The sequence below is a fragment of the Ptychodera flava genome, chromosome 20 (assembly GCF_041260155.1).
Source record: "Ptychodera flava strain L36383 chromosome 20, AS_Pfla_20210202, whole genome shotgun sequence".
Lineage (NCBI taxonomy): Eukaryota > Metazoa > Hemichordata > Enteropneusta > Ptychoderidae > Ptychodera > Ptychodera flava.
The window spans coordinates 11,070,785-11,089,233 of NC_091947.1; the positions used below are offsets into that span (position 1 = coordinate 11,070,785).

Here is an 18,449-nt window from a genome sequence, read left to right on the forward strand (position 1 = left end):
GCAATATGTAAAATGAAAGAGCTTTAAGTGACAGAAAAACATGCGTTGTTTCACTTCAAAGGACACCTGAAATTCGCTGAGCGTTTACTTTGTTTTTGTCAATTTTGTATTGTTCATACGATTGGAACTATTTTATTTGGGATATATGTATTGCCCTGGAAGAGGCTAGAAATAAACGCTTTTATGTTTGCACTAAAATAATGATTAAGGGTCGATTATAACGTTTTATAACGATGCACGATTTTAAGCCGATATATCTTCTCCATAGATAATGATTATCAGTTTATTTACGATGTAAACAATACTGATTAATACACTTTGCATAAAATTAAGACTTTATGACGGAAATCGAGCATTAAATGGTTATCTTTGGTTATATTATTTTAGCAAAACTCGTTCTTCATTATCTTCTACCAAACTCACTACAGTCCGTTCGTTTGCGTAGTTGAATACTGGCACACTTCAACCATGTACAAAAATGTTAAAGCTTTTACATAGATCAAACCACGCAAAGCCTGTGAGAGAAATAACATGTACCAGAGTACGCCCACTCTGTTCATTCTAACGCTGGGAAGCTGGATGCTCTCACCAGCGTTGTATATATCTCTTAGCTCCAGCAGTCAATTGGATGCTGACGCCGTGAGCTTGTTTTAATGCCCGTGTTTAAAAGACAGAAGTGCTAATTATAACGATGGCCAATTTTCTAGCATCCACCATAAACACTTGTAAATGAATCGCAGGCTGTTCAATTAAACTGACGACCGTCCTGCGAAGTTCAGCTAGGTTACATTTCATACTCATCTACCATGCAGCCACATTGTGTGACGTCACTTTTTGGTCGAAAAATAGTATTTCATCTTTTTTATTGACATGTAAAGAAGCAGTAAAACTATTAGGTTTTTTTCACTGCGCATAGTTTTCAATTTTGAGTATCCACTCCCAACAGCTGTTGCCGTTTCCCTCAAACTTCTTCTGAATATAGTGCCAATTACCAGACGTGAAACGAAAACGGCTAATCGTCAAGCATAAAAGTGCGGATGATCAAGTTAATGAAGAAAATCGACAAAACTGGATGAACCCTTGTATTGATCAATTAATAACGATGAGGAATGTATTATTAATGGTTGATTGCTTTGAATACGGTACTGTTTTGATGTGTAACTTAATTAGCATACACGATCTCGATTATGACACAGTTTGGTGATATCTCAATTATGAATTTCTAATTATGATTGATATGTAAGTAGGTCGCATGATCACTTCAAGAGCTGTTTTGCTAATAATGATTTTACAATTTAATATAATCTTTTATCTCTAATTTATATTCATGTCTTAAGGTTGAAGCCAAGCCTTTAGAATATTTTGTAAAGATCCACGCTCTACAATATCGCTTTCTCGCTACCCGACCCTAAGACCACATGACACCAGAACATACTACACCGAAACCCTGAGACATTGGAGCTTGCCAATTTCATTGAATTGAAATCAGAAGATGGCAACGTTTCCACCTTGTTCTTGGCTGTTCTCGTTAGTGGAAATATTGCCATGGTTACATCTGATTTTAATCAGATTGGGACTTTTCGGGAGTTTGATCACAAGCACGGCGTATTTTTGCCTCCAAGTAAATTAATGTAATTGAAACTGACTAGCGTACATACGTGTGTCAATTCTTGAGGATATACGAGGCATACAAGCGCAAGTAAAACGGGTGCTCGTAAGAGCAAAGAAATTGAGTGTCACCACTTCCTGTCTTTTTTCTTTCATGTGAAATACATCTAATGTTCTATCGCGAGGCTGAGGATAAACAGTGCTGTTTCATTTTAATAAGAAGTTTGGGTGTGTCTGCCATTTACAGCTGAATGCAATATCCGTTTTGACACACCTCCAACCAGGGAAGCCCTGCCGTCCCCGTACCTTGACGACAACAACAGCAGAACTCATTCACTAATGATGGCAGATACATTTATCGATCTGTGTCAGTGACATACTATCTACACCACGTGCGGTGACATATCTAACATCCTTTCTAGTGGGGTTGACAAAGAAAACCAATATTAGGCAAAACACGATAATTAAAGCTGAATGTAACACACATGACTAGCAACCGGCAAAGGAAACGGACTATTTTAATAACGCTCAATTTTGCCGGTGTAATACTCTCATTCAACAGCAATGTAATGCTTTTAAAACCACGTAATTGAAAAATTGCACATGATATATTGACACTTTATTAAAGCAAGAAAACGATACATGTATATTTCATAGGTTATATACTCCGCTCTTCATAGGTACATAACCATGACATTATTACGATATTCACGATAGCTGAAAAAACCGTGTCACACTATCTCATAAACCTGTGTGTTTCGACATCACTAATGGACGGCGAAATGAAACGTACCTGCGTCGATTTCCAGTATATTCACAGTCAAGCCATTTGGTTCTAATATAATCCCCGAGTTTATTCTTAGCAAAATGGTACCGAGTTTATTGGCAGATGAGGCAGCCCGGCAAATAAATGCAACTTGGAAAGAGATTCTTTATTTTGAAATTACAAAAACTCTCTCCATCTTACCGGGCATATTAAGACATATTGCAAGATAAGTAGCAAGAGCCATATCAACATAGTAGCCGAGGCTTATTTCTTGCGTTGGATGTGAGGTTATTACCAGGGCTACCTTTTAGCGTTTCATTTGAGTTTCCCGGGTTTCGCTTCAATCCACTCTTCAGAACAGAGTTTACAGGCGAGCCAGAAATCACAGCTATAACAATCTATTACAAGACTCAAAAAATCCCCCCCCCCTCTCCGAAGGATTGAGATCTCGGTGAGTGCTGTTAATACCTACAGCGGGGGCTTTCAATACCATACACAAGACAAGGACAGGAAAGCTCAGGGCGAAACCGTGACATCTTTCAAACCTCTTCCAAACGCTGATTAGAGCTACAGTGGAAGTTTTGCCGATGGTTGTTGACAAGCCCGAGTATTTCAAGTAGATCAAAGAACTTTCAAAAATTCCGACCATTACCCCCGTTGCCGCGCTATACCTTGGTCTTCTTAATAATACCGCAATTTCCCTAGAGGAGATCTGTGAATAATTAATAGCCACAACTAGAAGATTGTTGAAGTCTATTTAATGTCAGTTAAGTTTTTTGTCACGCCATGTTGAGTTCTAAACGAATAACGACTTTCCGATGATTTCCGATGCTACAATTAAGGGGCGATAGGGATTTTGAAGAGGGACATTCAACGAAAGTGCAATTTATCAAGAAATCTAGAATATATGGTGTTTGAATTACCTAAGAAGATAAGGAGAAAGTATTATATGGCTGGCTGAATCTTGCTGAAAGAAAAAAATGGGTCAATCTCTGAAAAGTGCATGTATAAGCTTAGTCACAGTGGGGCTTTCGTAAGTGAGGATATCGGGTCTTTTCACGGTGAACAGTTAATGGTTTTGGATGTTTCAGATGATGTTCTTGCGGTTACGGAGAAACACTCTTTGAGTAAATTTATGGCGGTTTCCAAGTAGAGGCAGTTTTATTGGATTCGGATTGTGAAAGTAGTACCGCATCGCAGGAAGGAAGTCGCTTTCTGTTCTGAATAGGATTTCACACATATTCGTGTGAACTTTGATATCGCTGAAATTAATGTGACTGAGATAAAAGAGTATCAGCTTATTTCTAAGAATCCGAATCCGAATCCACGGCTCAATCTTTTTTGCCGGGTAGCCTTTGTGACTGATTATTTTTGACTTCTTGAAATCAGTGCAAAAGTTTAAAACTTACGTGTCCGGATATGGCTCGTTCGTTCTCTTCACCCCAGTAAGAATGATCTGTTAAGATGGCGCCCTCTGATACAGCTAGCATGTCCTCTTCTGTGCAACCTTGATTTTCAGAAGATCGCAGGTAAAAATTACTACCCTGTCCGCCAGTCAGGAACCATTGATATTTGGGACCGTACATCCCAGCCTTGAATGCCTGAAACACATTTCGTGTAAAGTTTTATGAACTCGAGAACAGAGAGATCGACAGAAATCTGCACTTCCTGAAGTTGCATCTACGACAGACGAAGCGAATGACTTTACCGACCGCCTATGCCTGGAGGTTTACCCGAGGACATAATATCTTTCAGTTACTATTGATATTACAAGATGGAGTTGCTCAATTCAAACGTGCTGCTTTTCAACTTTGATAGTTTTTGCGTATCATAAAACATTGTCCGACGCTGTGTGTAGTAATGAAAACATTTTTAATTGGGGAACATTGGTCGTTTTCTAACATGTTCCATGGACGCAAGTCAACTTGAAAGTTACTGTAGTGAAAGCAACCGACATGTATAAGCGCCGTTGAGTTTGTAATGCGAGAAGCAATTCTTATGGTCACCTCATTAGAGTACTCAACGTTAGAAATACACGCTTCCAGTATCAGATTTTGGTTATATCATGGCTAATTACACTTCGCGTACATTTACAGTTGAACTGTGTGGGCTTTGTGAAAGCACGGAGGGTTATAAAAAGAAAAAAGTTAGAAGACTGCAAACATTTTTAATCGGGAGCGGTTTCTTCTGAGATAAGAAGGAAAACTACAGTGGCTTATCTTTTCTTTCTATGAGTCGGTATTTAGACGGTAAAGCGCCTTGTAAAAAAATTTGCACCAATTCAGAGGATCGAGACGTAACTCACTTCACACAAGACCGCGGTCCCATAGTTCATTGCGATGATTATCCGCGCGTTAGCGTCTTTGAGTTGCTTGATCTGTCCGCTTGGATTGGTCGTGAACGTGGTAGCGGCTCTCACAGTTATGTTGAACACGTCGAGAAGATCGTGGAACTCTTCCATGACGCTGGTGAAGAGCGCATCGTCCTTGGCGATGGTGCCGACTACCGTCCAATCGAAGTGCTGAAGGAGAGCCAGTCTTGCCGGGTTGTTTGTGTTGTCGGATTGCACCGTTCGGAACAGCGTCGGGTACTTTCGAGTGTTCGACAGGCTTGCCGAAGTCACGCTGGGCGATACCTAGAATTAGAAAAGCAAAGTTGCCGACACAAATAGAGCTACACCTTAAAATAAAATCGTTGACATCTTGCGATTCCAAAAGCCATCAGCCAGACAGAGTATTTGCAGACTCCCATCTTCAAAGTCACCCATATACATCACGCTGATATTTCTACACAATTTGAGTTACTAAAATGATTTTCGTGTTCACGGACACAGAACAGAAAACTATTTCAGATTTCTAAAGCGGTCCGATGTTCGTTTACACCGTGACCGCCTGGTGATGTTAGAAAACGAATTGCCTTCATTTATCAAAAAATGCTGCATAAGATTCGCTTGTCTGGCGTCACGTTTGGTAATGATACCGCGTTAACAGTGGTTGCTCGACAAAATCACGTAGGAAAATTGCCACTTAATGGCGTCATTAAGCCATGAGATGTTTGAGAAACGGTAATGAAAGGGTTTGCAATTGCGTAAACGCGGCAGTTACGTGGGGTTTTCACGTGAAGTAATGCTCCTTTGAAACGAATGACGCAATGACGTCACGAAATAAAACGGTAATAAAATCAACGACTTTTTTGAACAATTTCTCTTAATGTCGAACTAGACAGTTTTGGAGAATAAATCGACAATTGCAAATTTCTCTATATTTGCATGCAACTGATGCTGCGATCGCGCTAGGATCCAAAATATAATTATCGAGGCAGGACTGCAACTCGCAGCTGAAATTTGCTTTATTCCTGATGAAATAGAAGGCGAAATCGCGATCAAGTGTATGTAATGAAGAGTGTAACTGAGGGAATTAATTTGCATCTTCGCCCTTCTGGAGTGGCAAAAGTTCAAGGTCGAATTCAGCAAAGCGTCGCCGCATCGGCTATTTTATGACACATCAGCAACTTTTTTGCGACGGACATTCTCTGAGAATCAATATTTATTCAAAGGCACATTTTGAAGTTTGTTTGCCATGAAAGCTGTGAGCAATTTTCGAAAAATCTAATCGAAATACGCAGCGACATCTATTGACATTAAATTGTTGTACGGAAAGCGCACGCCTAATTAAATAAAATGTACGCGATACAAGCAACTTTGACGTTACGCTTGTATCGATGTATATCTTTTACTTTAACTTCAGAACTCTGCTGCTAATCTCTCCCTCTCCTATCGTTATTCTATATCTTAATATTGCACTCCCACTTCTAAAATGTTTCGATATTTAGTTTAGTTGTCTGTCTGTCTGTCTGACTGTCTGACGGTGTCTCTCTGCCTGTATGTCTGAACGTTTATCGTTGACGATGTTAGTTTTTGCTATGCCTTCGCGTTTATAACCGTCTTACTTACATTTGAAACGCCAAATACTCGCGTCATTAAACATTTACTACTTGATTCTTTCATCACCATCTTTTTATCTGGTATCACGCGGTTACACTTACATTTTCACCCTTCTCCAAAAACAAGATGACCGGTTCATAGTAGCCTTGCTCTGTGCTCACGTCATTGAAAAAACAAGTATGTATGATCTTACCGAGTGCTTTGAATGAACGTGTATGCGGAATACATGTACATGCTGAAGAAAATTTAAATATAACACAGATTGTCATATACACGTTTGGGTAAATGTCAACCGACTGCTAACTTTCTGTTCTGCTGGGTATAAAATCTAAATGTACAAGTCACAGTGCGAAAAAAGACAGTCCACTTGTGGTTTTTCAAAATAATTTCTTCGTGACATATTCCCTGCTGACGTCTTGTGTATAATTTGCTCATCGGGATCAGGCGTTTTGCTGAAATCCTTCTAAGGAGCGAAAGAAATGGTATTGGGTGCGCATCGAGCCGTTCTTTGAAATAGCGTGGCGTCTGTTTTACTATCGCGCTGTGAGACTGATCTGCGGGTGACTTACAGGCATTCGTTGCGGTTATCTCAATATGGAGATTACAGCAGTTTTTGTGCTGAACTTTTTAACAGTCTTCAAATCATTATCAAATAGTTTCTTCAATCATGTCGAGAAAATGTTCCGTTATCATTCTGTTCAACCGCAGACGACAATTTCACCTAGGTTTCGAAATGGTTTTGGAAGCGGAAACATTCGTCATAGTTAAGGTGGAGCTGCATGTTGCCAACACAGTTTTTTTTCAAAGCAATATTTCTCATCAAAGATGACAAGGAAACCCCTTCATACTATATATTTTCAAAAGGCAGAGACTCTAAAGTTTAGTATGGTAGCAATAGTTTACTCAAAAGATGAAGTGGATGTATATTTGGGGTAAAAAACCTCAATTTGGTATTAATGATAAAAATTAATTTAAGTCAAAAACTTGACGATATTTTCTGAAATGCAATATTTCACTTGAAAAAAAAGAGTATACGTAGAAAAAAACGACTATTTTATTTTGCATTATCTATCCTCATTCTAAAATGGCAAGATTGAAAGACTGACACTCAAAAAAGTGATTAAAAATATGATAAGCAAAATTAAAATGCCTCTCATTCAAAATGTCAGAACCTCATTGTCAAACAAAATAGTCGGATTTTTATATAGCATTTAAAGAACATACTATGAAAATTTCAGAAAATTTGACCCAGCCAGAGTGGAGTTAAATTCTTTGGACATTTTGAAATTGGGAGGAAAAAGAAGCCAGGAAATCGGGTGATTTGCATACATTTACATAAATTAACACTTCTTTATCACGAAACTTACGACTGCTTGACAAACTAAAAGGTGAATCCAACCAATATTTTAATTTTGTGTTAACAAATTAATTAAAATTGAATGGATATTTGCAAAAAGTGATTTTGAGCAAATCGCCATGTTGGGTGCAGCTTCCCCTTAACTTTAAATTTCAACATGCTCTCACGTACCAACATTCAAATGACGAGTCACACATGACAACATATCGACGAATTAGACCATAATTTATCATCTGTAATATTTCATGATTTTCAAACATAACTCAGAATTACACAAAATTCAGGGGAAACATTAACATGACAGACTTTTATCACCCAATAGTCTCGTAGGGCAGTTATTTGATCTGGAAATGTTGGATTTTTTAGAAGTGATATACATGTCAGTTTATATCTCCGTATATGTGTCAGCCCGAGAGAATGGGTCACAAAAACTGACGTATAAGGTTGAGCATTCGGAAGGAAACATGGCATTGGCATTGATTCTGAACTTGAGATTGTCTTTGGATACACAGTGATCACACCACTAGTCTCACTTTAGTGGGCGATAGCACGAATACTGTAATTGATCGTCAAGGATTTATTTCACCTCTTCTCTCATAAAAATCGATGTGTATGTCAGTTTTTTAACGGCGTCGGCCATGGTGAGATGCAAGAGAGCGATGCATAAACGTCGGAGCCTTCATTTAGCGTTGGGGAAAGTGGTCGATTTTTGTTGCAGAGCTAGAAATTCACCATCGTGAAAGGAACATGCACAGTATCAGTATCACGTGAGGATGGAGCCATTCTGAGAGCAACCTTACCGCCAAATGATCATTCTTATTACTAATCAGCTAACTGAAAATACAGTTCGACGCCGCATCGCATAATCGTTGCGAATATTTCACAGAGAAGCTTTATAGCTGAGCTGCACGAAATATGAATTTCCAGTTGTTCGACCCAGTCTAAGTTTAAATATTACTACCATAGAGTATTTTCCTTCACCCAAGAGAAACTGCTGCAAAATACGGCAGAAACAGCAATGACAATGACGCAACTTACTCTAGCTGTTTCCACTTCAGCCGGCGTTGGTATAGTGACGCCCAAAATGCAATCATTGTAACGACACACTATTAATGCTCACAACTATACGTCTATACACCAGTGCATAGACATTTGTTAAAACTCCCTCCCCATGCTGGCTTGATGAGTCGGTGACTTTGAAATGCATCATGATACCCAAGCTAACCGTTTGTTTCGTACATGCAATGTGTTCGTCTCATACACTGAGTTGTGGCACCGAATTGAAACCCAACTGTATAACCTTCTTTTTCAACGGAGTATTGTATTCCAGGAAACATGTATTAGCGAAGATCTAATTCATTAAGCCCCGGTGGTATATGCGGCATGTTTTTATTCTCCGTGACTGTGTTATTGATGAAAAGGGTGTATTTTTATATCTAATGGCAAGTTTCATTTCTGCACGTCCTTTCCAGAACATACATACTTAAAACATCTGCAATCGAGTCGATTATTGCCGGAAGCGATCCCGAGAGATACCTCATGAACGAGAACTAAGCTAATTCTGGCGAGTTAGAGCACTAGTTCTGTCCCGCGTTGCGGTCCCCGTGGAAAAGAAATAAACTGTTGTTAACGTTGCAAGTTTTACGATGGTAAGTATATACCGCAGGCCATAAGGCGTTCTTGTGAGTTGGAGAACGCTGTTTGAAGTAAACTTAAGGGAATTTACCTTCTGTTAGTCGGGGAGCACATAGACACGTTTATTATGCCACGATGATGGATTATTTTATAAGTATTGTTGCGATGCAGCATGTTTGCCGTTGACAGGTATCATGTGTGTACGGCTCATTTTTTTCGCAATGCTTCGAAATTCCAAACCGGTGAATCGAGGAATGGGTTTCATCTTAGGAGACCGCTACTGTTGCTGACCGCTGTTGCGCCGTCACGGTTCACCATCAAACAAGTCTTCAGTCCAAGCTTTCAAAGCATACAGGTTGAGTTTTTAATAAATGAGTATTTGTACTGCCCATGACCAAGTGAGTGGATTTTGACAAACGAATAACGCGGAACATTACGAGTGCCACGAGGCTGAACGTTCATTTTACATTTTTTATGGTAGACTCACTGCTAATATCAGCATATATTTTTTTCCATTCTTTGCCGGCGCGAAAGAAATGATGAACTCGTCATTTTATCAAGAATGGCTTAGTCATACTCATAATTTACAGAATTATTTAGAAGCCAGCCTCGAGCCTCATAGGCCATTTTGCAAACTCTCAGAGATCAAATATGACTCTACAGTTCATTATTGTCCGTTTTCCCATGTTACTTATTTGCATCTGTCATAACACAACAAGATTTGTGTGCTAGGGTCTGCAACACATGGCACCGTAATCTTGTGAAAAGATGTCGTAAATTTTAGCGCTACCCTAGATATTTTACAACAGCAGTGGATTCACCACATTGGGAAACGTAGGACCCGTTCAACACATGCTGGTCGGTACGTACACGTAGTGTCGATAAAAAGTGGGAGTAGGGGGTTACTGACCAGATGTCTGTCAACGAGCGATAGTGTCACAACCATTGGGTTCATCCGCTGGCAAGATATTACGAGCATGCAATAAATGTACCGGTAACATATCATTCATGTCCAAAACTACACCTTATGTTTACGTTACCAAAATCATTTTGTTTCAATATACTCACATACTTATCACGCTTTTTCGTAAACTGATCCAGCAACTTGAAGATACCTGCTAGTAACGAGAACGTCTCGGGTCAGGCATAACCCTGCATTAGGTAATGTTTCTACTGTCTGGCAGTCCATGATACGAATGGCAAAATCAAGCCAAATTTGTTTTGACATATACTAAATATATTTGTTTTTTAAAAACTTTGTTGTACATGGCATATCAAGATATCTAGATAAGTCATATTACTAAATTGCATTTTCGAGAATGTCTCATATACAGACGCGGACCGAATGAGATGAACGGTTTATAAAGTAAGGAGAATAATATTGCATTGATAGAAGTAAACATTGGTGTGTAGGTGTCTATGCACTGAATACGACTCACCAGTCGCAAAAAAATTGAAATACGCTTTTACGCAGTTGAGTTGTCTCAATTGAACATATCTTTCAGATTAGTTTTTATTTCAATTTAATATCCGCCACCTGTACAAATTTCCAGCTCATTTGGTCGCAAGATGTTAGCATGCTGAAGCTACATACAATGGGAAAAGCCGTCTTGATCACTTGACTAGTTGAGATCCTAGCTTCCAAACATCATTAATTCACCTTTCTTTTAGAAACGATATACAATGCAGGATTCGAGGCACAATTTTTTTTTCCCCAAGGTCTCCGTTACGTAGCGAGCGGTAGCGGGGATAGCGGTAACTGAAAATCATGGAACTCATAGTGTTAGCGATTCTATTATACAATTGAGAAACAAAGAAGATTGCAAACTTTTACACTGAATCGTTTCCTTTCAATTGAAAGCATTAAAGGCTTCCTGAAAAAGCTAGAACACTGTGAACAAGTACTGAATAAAGAGCCAAGTCTGATCTAAACTCGACTTTGGGTGTGAATTACTAGCAAATTCATCGGGTCGGCTTTCTTCAAACAGAAGAAGACAACTTTTTTTTCCAAAACAAGCGGACAAAAGCCAAGTTCTAAAATTGTACCTGAAGGAGATATTACATGTTGTGTGTATTAAAAAATGCAAATTCTATAGGGAGATGATCAAGTGGAGTATCTGAAAAGAATAATGAAGATAACAGTATACGAGTCTTGATTATTAATGTCAACACAATATGATGTGCTTGAGATATTCTGTATATCTTTCCGTTGCTGATTAAGTTGATTTTGCATTCATCGCTTTCGGTCTCTCGGCTTCTTTATACAACTACAATCAATGAATCAATGGCTTTGTCTGTGCTGCATCTTCTCAAATTTTGCATTTATCATTTTAGAGTTCAATAGGTTTCCGTCATCGCCATCGGTGTTGAATCGATCAACCCCAGATTATTACTGTCTCAACAACAACTTCATCAGCAATGCAAGGTTGTCTATATAGCCAAGAACTGTTCAAAAGTTCTGATACAATAATTTTACACATATGTATTGGATCTCTCGCGGTGGAAAGTTTTCTGGATTCAACGCAGTAGAACAGGTGGGCTATATGGGTATGACGTCAGAACAACTAACGTGCCCAATACACTGAAAAAAGGAAAAATCGCTTTTGTCCCACAACTTCCCCTCACCTGGCCCACGTCTGTATCGAAAAAAACGTTACAGCAATCCAGTGAAACAAACGGTGGGTAAAGAAAATCAAGAAGATGAATATTAAGTCGAAGTAATGTTTGAAAGCGTATAAAACCCAGATAAGGAAAGTGTACTTGGCCGAGGTGTTCATAATTTCGCGTTTAATTTGAGACCACTAAAAGGCGATACATGTGGAAGTTACAACCAAGCGATGTGAGAGACTGTTTTACGGCAGAAAAAAATCGATCGAATAACAAGCATCGTGCATGGTAGGATGCCCAATACTTTCCAACACGCAAGTGTCAAAGTCATGTCTATATGATCTTGCATATATATATATATATATATATATATATATATATATATATATATATATATATATATATATATATATATATACAATCATTATATGTATGTACAATCATTATATTGCTATTGCTATGTGATCCTGCCATGAGCACTATATTCTTGGAGAAGGCGGCACACAGTCTACTTCAGGAATTTTGACAAATGCTTGTCGTCAGACAAACCTTTGAAGTCATTTAGTCGGAGGTTATCCCATCCACTGCCCGTCATCAGCTGACAGTTCATAGTTTAATTCAAAAGCATATGTTGGTAATGACACTCTGATAATAACCATTGCCCTAAAAGTGTGTCAACCACGGAACGACGCTGCCTTTTACGTTGCCGCTCATTTGTTGGCAATTTTTACTGTCGGCCTCTTCTATCCGGCTTTTATTTGTCTGTTATAGCCACTATCGCCAACATCGTAGGCCTATCAGCTGATTAAATCAAGATAGACTCTCAACTCATCCACTTCTTCACCGACTACTTTCTTCTGCTCTTCTCCGCTATGAATGATCACGTGACACGTTGGAAGCGGCAAGTCACAAACGCTGTTACTTTTGCCCTACGAGATAAAAGGTGACGCGAATTCATCATGTCTCATTTCTGTGCCTTTCGTTGATGGTTCATTGCCTCAACGGAACCTCTGTGACCTTTGCATTATATTTTCCTGCTGTTCAAAGCCCCCTTATACTCGTGTAATTTTCGAAATGGCAAGGACACTCCAAGACTCACCACAATGGATTTATGAGACCACTGGCAGTCCCAGAAAGCACACTCCATTTTCTAGAGACTGCACTCTCTGCCACCAAACCCACATGTTATTCTAGTACATTTTGATATCCCGTTTCTGTAACGACCGCAATCGAATGTATTTTCCAAATTCTTCTAGTGTTTCTGTACACTCAGATCCAGATGATGGTCGGAGAAATCTACATCTGGTGCAATAATTTGTTGCCTTCGAAAGAGACGGCCCACTTTCATGCCCGACATGTTTACGCCGGTTCACACGCGCATTGATTTCAATTAACTTGCATTCGCGAAAGCGAGGCGAGATTAATAATTATTTTCCACTAGGCTTTCTGCGCAGTCACTTCCAATCGGATTCAGCTTATCCAGTGTTAGGTTGTCTTCGCAATAAACTCCACTTATTATCATGGAAAGGATCATATCTTTGTAAAAAATTCAGTATCGTTTACCTTCACGCCGCAGTATGCTTGAAATAAATTGAATTTTACATCCGGGCACGTACATACATACATACATATATATATATATATATATATATATATATATATATATATATATAATATATATATATATATATATATTATATATATATATATAATATATATATATATATATATATACCACAAAATGGACTTGATGAGAAATGTTTATGGTGTGGTACGATATCTGTTTATCGTGAATTTCAAGTGGCACTCCCACTTGGTAACATTTTTAAAGCACATTTTTTTAATGCCAACGGTCGATATTTGACGTGGCGAATGCGCGCGGATCACGAGATATCGATAAAAACATGTCCTCAAAAAAGTAAAAGTTTGAATTCCGGTGGCCCACCTAAATTCAGCTTCCGAACATCGAACGTTCGGCACTGGGGCCATTGTCAACTAAGCTATGGAGTACGAGTCTACGCTTACGCTGCTGTACGCCACAGTACCACTCGCGTCGGTGATCGGTCATGCCCCTTGGGGGAAAGCCGAGTCTTACTGACTCGGAGAAAAAACGGAAAACAACGTTTGCTGATTCCACCAGAATTCGTATAGGTGACTAGCACAGTTACGTGCGGTTGATACATAGCGGCCGCCGCATGGTATGCATAGACGCATACCACGCGCGCGGCGTACTGTGGCAGACGACAAAATGTAGTCATCGGAGGCGGCTAATATTTGACACGTAAAAACTGATGTTTATGTGGTATTGGTTAAAAATATAGTACAACTGATTTAGAATAATGAAAACGACAAAAACTAAGGAGAAGTTTTACAAAACTTACCTGAGGTAATGGCATAATGCTGTATATAAAGTCTTTGCAGTGGGAAGTAAATTAATTGCGTCGTTCGAACTTATTGTAGACTCCCTATAGAATATCGTCAATCAGCACAACAACAAACCTTCGGGGGATTTCGGGTCAAAATCAGAAACGATCGTAAAACTTCGGGATGTGAAAAATACGCTCGGGAAATGACATGTTTTTATCGATATCTCGCGATCCGCGCGCAGTCGCCACGTCAAATATCGACTGTTGGCATTAAAAAAATGTGTTTTAAAAATGTTACCAAGTGGGAGTGCCTCTTTAATATTCATGTACATATGGTCTAAAGTCTTGGTTTCAGTTCAACTGTAGTTTCGGACCGTCATGGAACGGACGTAACACATTTAACGTACAACTCTGCAGATCTGCTAAGTCAAGTGACATTGCTGTTATCAGTAAATATTCTTTTCGGAATAAACACAGCAGCTACTTTGATAAAACATGTCTGTCACACTGAAACTGATAAAATCTATAAATCATCGTCCGCTCCGCAATGCTTTGTTGGGATCTGCAAAATCACCAGATCACTTCATATGTGAAACGTTGTAAAAATATTCATCTTCTTGTTGAATCAAACACAATACATGCATATCTACTGCACTCACGTTATACATGTAAACAGAAACCTGAAAATGACATTCGCATCCGAGAGCGCTCGATCCAAAAATACACTTGTTGTATTAAAATTCAATCTTTCAAAACAATTTACACATGTTTGCATAACTGACTGTACGCAATTTTTGTTTTTTTATCATTCATAGCTTTAAAATTCTACCTGTGCTTATCAAAGACGAATATTAATCAATCACAATATTCCGCAGTAATCGACGAAAGACATTCGAAAATATTGAATCATTACTGTCATTGGAAAGTGAAAGTTTTTGTGATTGGACGTTGTTGTCGTGTATTGCCTCGTAGAACACAGTATACGGTATAATCGAGACCACGTTGAATGAATAGAGAATAATGATATTTTGCCAAACAATTTACTTGAAGATACATTGTTAACGCAAAAAAACTCTATGAGAATTGTACCTTGTTGCAAATACATGTCTGTCTGTCCGTCCGTATGTATGTATGTATGTATGTATGTATGTATGTATGTATGTATGTATGTATGTATGTATGTATGTTACTTTAATTGTAAATGAAAAAAATCAATCGATTTTCTTTATTACTTGATAAGAAAAAGTTCGAGGTTTGCTTCCGTTTAGACAATATGCCTGTTCTGTTAAAGATTCATCAAAGATTCTTTGTTTTCCTACAGAAAACACGCACTCCAGAGCAGGGCATTTGACTTTTTAAAGGAAATTGGTAGTGTCTACCGGTCTTCGTTGTCCATTAGACTAATATGCTCTGATTAAAGGAAAATGGCCGGCGGGCATCAACGTTTAACTTTAATAGAGAAAGCCTTCAAGAACACATCTCCCCGTTTCCTTGGTGATTGATGGCGATCGTTTGTTCTGGTTTGCGCGATTTTAAGCTCTTTAATGTCATATTAGCGTTTCCGTTGAGAAGTTGCATTTCTTAGTTTTCATTTACTAGAATGTCAACGTCAAATGTCAAAATCGCAAAAAATGGAAAAAGGCTGTTTGATACTGCTTCTTTTCCCATCTCACTCGAAACTTTGGAAAAATAGTAACCGCACTCCCTGAACAGAGCAAGATAACCTTGATACACACACACACACACACACACACACACACACTCTCTCTCTCTCTCTCTCTCTCTCTCTCTCTCTCTCTCTCTCTCTCTCTCTCTCTCTCTCTCTTCTCTCTCTCTCTCTCTCTCTCTCTCTCTCTCTCTCGTTGCGTTGTTTGCATGGCAAGATCGTTAGACTTGCCGGTCACATCATTTGCTTACTTGAATCAAGTTGTAGAGAGGTGCAGTCTGAGATATGACTTCCGCTATGCTCGATGATATTGGACCGTAAACCATGTACTTCTGTGGCCCATTGAAAATCTGATCCATTAGCAATTTGTTTGCCACCCCTGGTGTCTGAAATAGATAAAATAATCGTGAAAGTAAGAACTTTCGATGTAAAAATTGAAATTCTGAGTTAAAGCCGCATTAGCTGTATCTGTTTGAATTTTTTTCGATGAGACGGTTTGGTATCAAATGCAACTTAATGCTTGCCGAAATGACAACAGAACGTTATTCAAACAATAGCGACGAACGCACAACTGAATCATTTTTGGGTTGCAACTCAAATACGGCCGCTGCATATGTCAGCGCACGAGTTTAATGGATTTGAATACTGACATTTTCAAAGATAATAAGGCTTAATAACAGAAGTAAAAGTATCTTTCTCAAAAGTATCTTTCTCAAAATTGGAAGTTATTTCATTTTGGTGAGTAAGTCGATGCAAAATGATACAGCTAATGGAGATCTAAGGCAAATGAGGAAAATCAAAGAATTACATGCCATTGTGTCTACGCTTCAACCGTTTGAGGGCCGGAAAAAATAATCTATCCATGGAGGAGATGAACCCGCGTTTTCCGAATTCAGTTCTCAATCTGATGGATGTTTAGTTTCTACTTCAAAAGCCATAGCAACACTGGAGAACCTTTAGAACCTTTCGTATGACAAATATCCGGTAATTAATCAGTGAAAATCTGATGTATCTTTTGTGGAGGCATTGACTTGCACCCATGCATTAGCTCTATTTAGTGGACATATTTGTGATATATATATATATATATATATATATATTATATATATATATATATATACACACACGTAAGTATACAGTGTCCTCATGTACACGATAGAACACATATAGAAAACATCAATCGATTCCATTTCTCGCGACTAAAACCATTTTCTTCCCCCTCCCACTAGAGAAAAGACATTTGCTTCACTGAGAGATGGGAATGCGAAATATATACTCCTATGCTCATCCAGATCGCAGCTCTCGTACTAAAGGCTGTCAATTGTGAGTTCTGAGATATGAAATCACCTTTTCCCTTTTTAAAACTATTCGTTACAACATGTTAACGATCAAACTTCTCCAAGTCGGTTCGGGGCTCCATTGGAGCTGGGATTGGATTGGATTTTTTTCTGCAATATCATGAAGCGGGTCACGCTGTTTCTTTTATTAAGAAGAAGAGTCAAGTTACTTCAGGCGAGCAATACGCCTTGTGAGGTACAGTTTACAGGGACTTCCCTCCATCAGCGTTTTATTCTTACCGTGTAACGCGTCTCGTTACATCTTCAACATATTCGTCTATAGGTTTTGTGAAAGTAAAGGGGGTTCAATGTACGGGTTGAAAGGAACTTGCAGACAGTGTGAAAGCTGAAAGATGGGCTTTGAAACGGTGATAAAAACTCAATTCAAGGTAGAAAGAAAAGTTTAATAGAAGGCAATTTTACTGCTGCAAGTCTTTCGAAAGGTATTAGTTGTCGATATCAACCCATCACACGACTGAACTAGAATGTCACCGGGTCTAATTTGACTAGAATACTACACATTATTGGGAGTTTAATCATCTTTATCAGTCATTATACGAAATTCTGCAGGGACGCATCCTCGGAGATTTCAGCATTATCATGAGCAAGACTGACAATAAAAAATTCATCAAAAAGCGGAAATAGGGATTTTATGTCAATGAAATCAACGGAAAAGGTTTTTTTGCGGCCATAATTGACAAAGAGAAACGAGTATCCCAGCTCGTTTACACGTTCACTGATAAGGCCGTTATAAATATACGCTTGTTCCATGTATGGTAAAGTGGTGATTTCAACGACCACAAATGCAAATAAACCATATCCCTTCTACAATGCAAGCCAAGGTCGCATCAGTCGTGATGACATTCTACGATTCCCTCACTCTATCGGGTTGTTTGATGTACGACTACTTCCTTTTGGTCTCGAGTGACCTGATTTCATTAATTGCTACCTTCCAATTACAACTACCTCAGTGTCAAAGGCAACGATATGAAGTAGTGCACTGGGATTTTAAGCTGATAGCATTTATCAGACTAGTAATTCTTTAATAAATTTCCTTTAGGCTTGTTTTGATTCTTTGTTTTTTATGAGACCTGAAAAGGCGGCGATACGCTTGCAGTCACCTTTGACAATAACCGTAAAACCTTCAATAGCAATCCTAACAAA

General features: G+C 38.7%; 1 protein-coding gene across 1 annotated transcript in view; it reads right to left on the minus strand.

Moving 5' to 3' along the window:
- Window positions 1–18,449, minus strand: part of LOC139120018 (gamma-aminobutyric acid type B receptor subunit 2-like) — a 43,695-nt gene that overhangs the window by 17,366 nt on the left and 7,880 nt on the right. Inside the window, exons 2-4 of the mRNA XM_070684021.1 lie at window positions 16,200–16,334; window positions 4,680–5,009; window positions 3,784–3,975 (exon numbers count right to left, since the gene is read on the minus strand). Of these exons, the coding sequence (XP_070540122.1) occupies window positions 3,784–3,975; window positions 4,680–5,009; window positions 16,200–16,334 (657 nt within the window). The remainder of the gene's footprint in view (window positions 1–3,783; window positions 3,976–4,679; window positions 5,010–16,199; window positions 16,335–18,449) is intronic.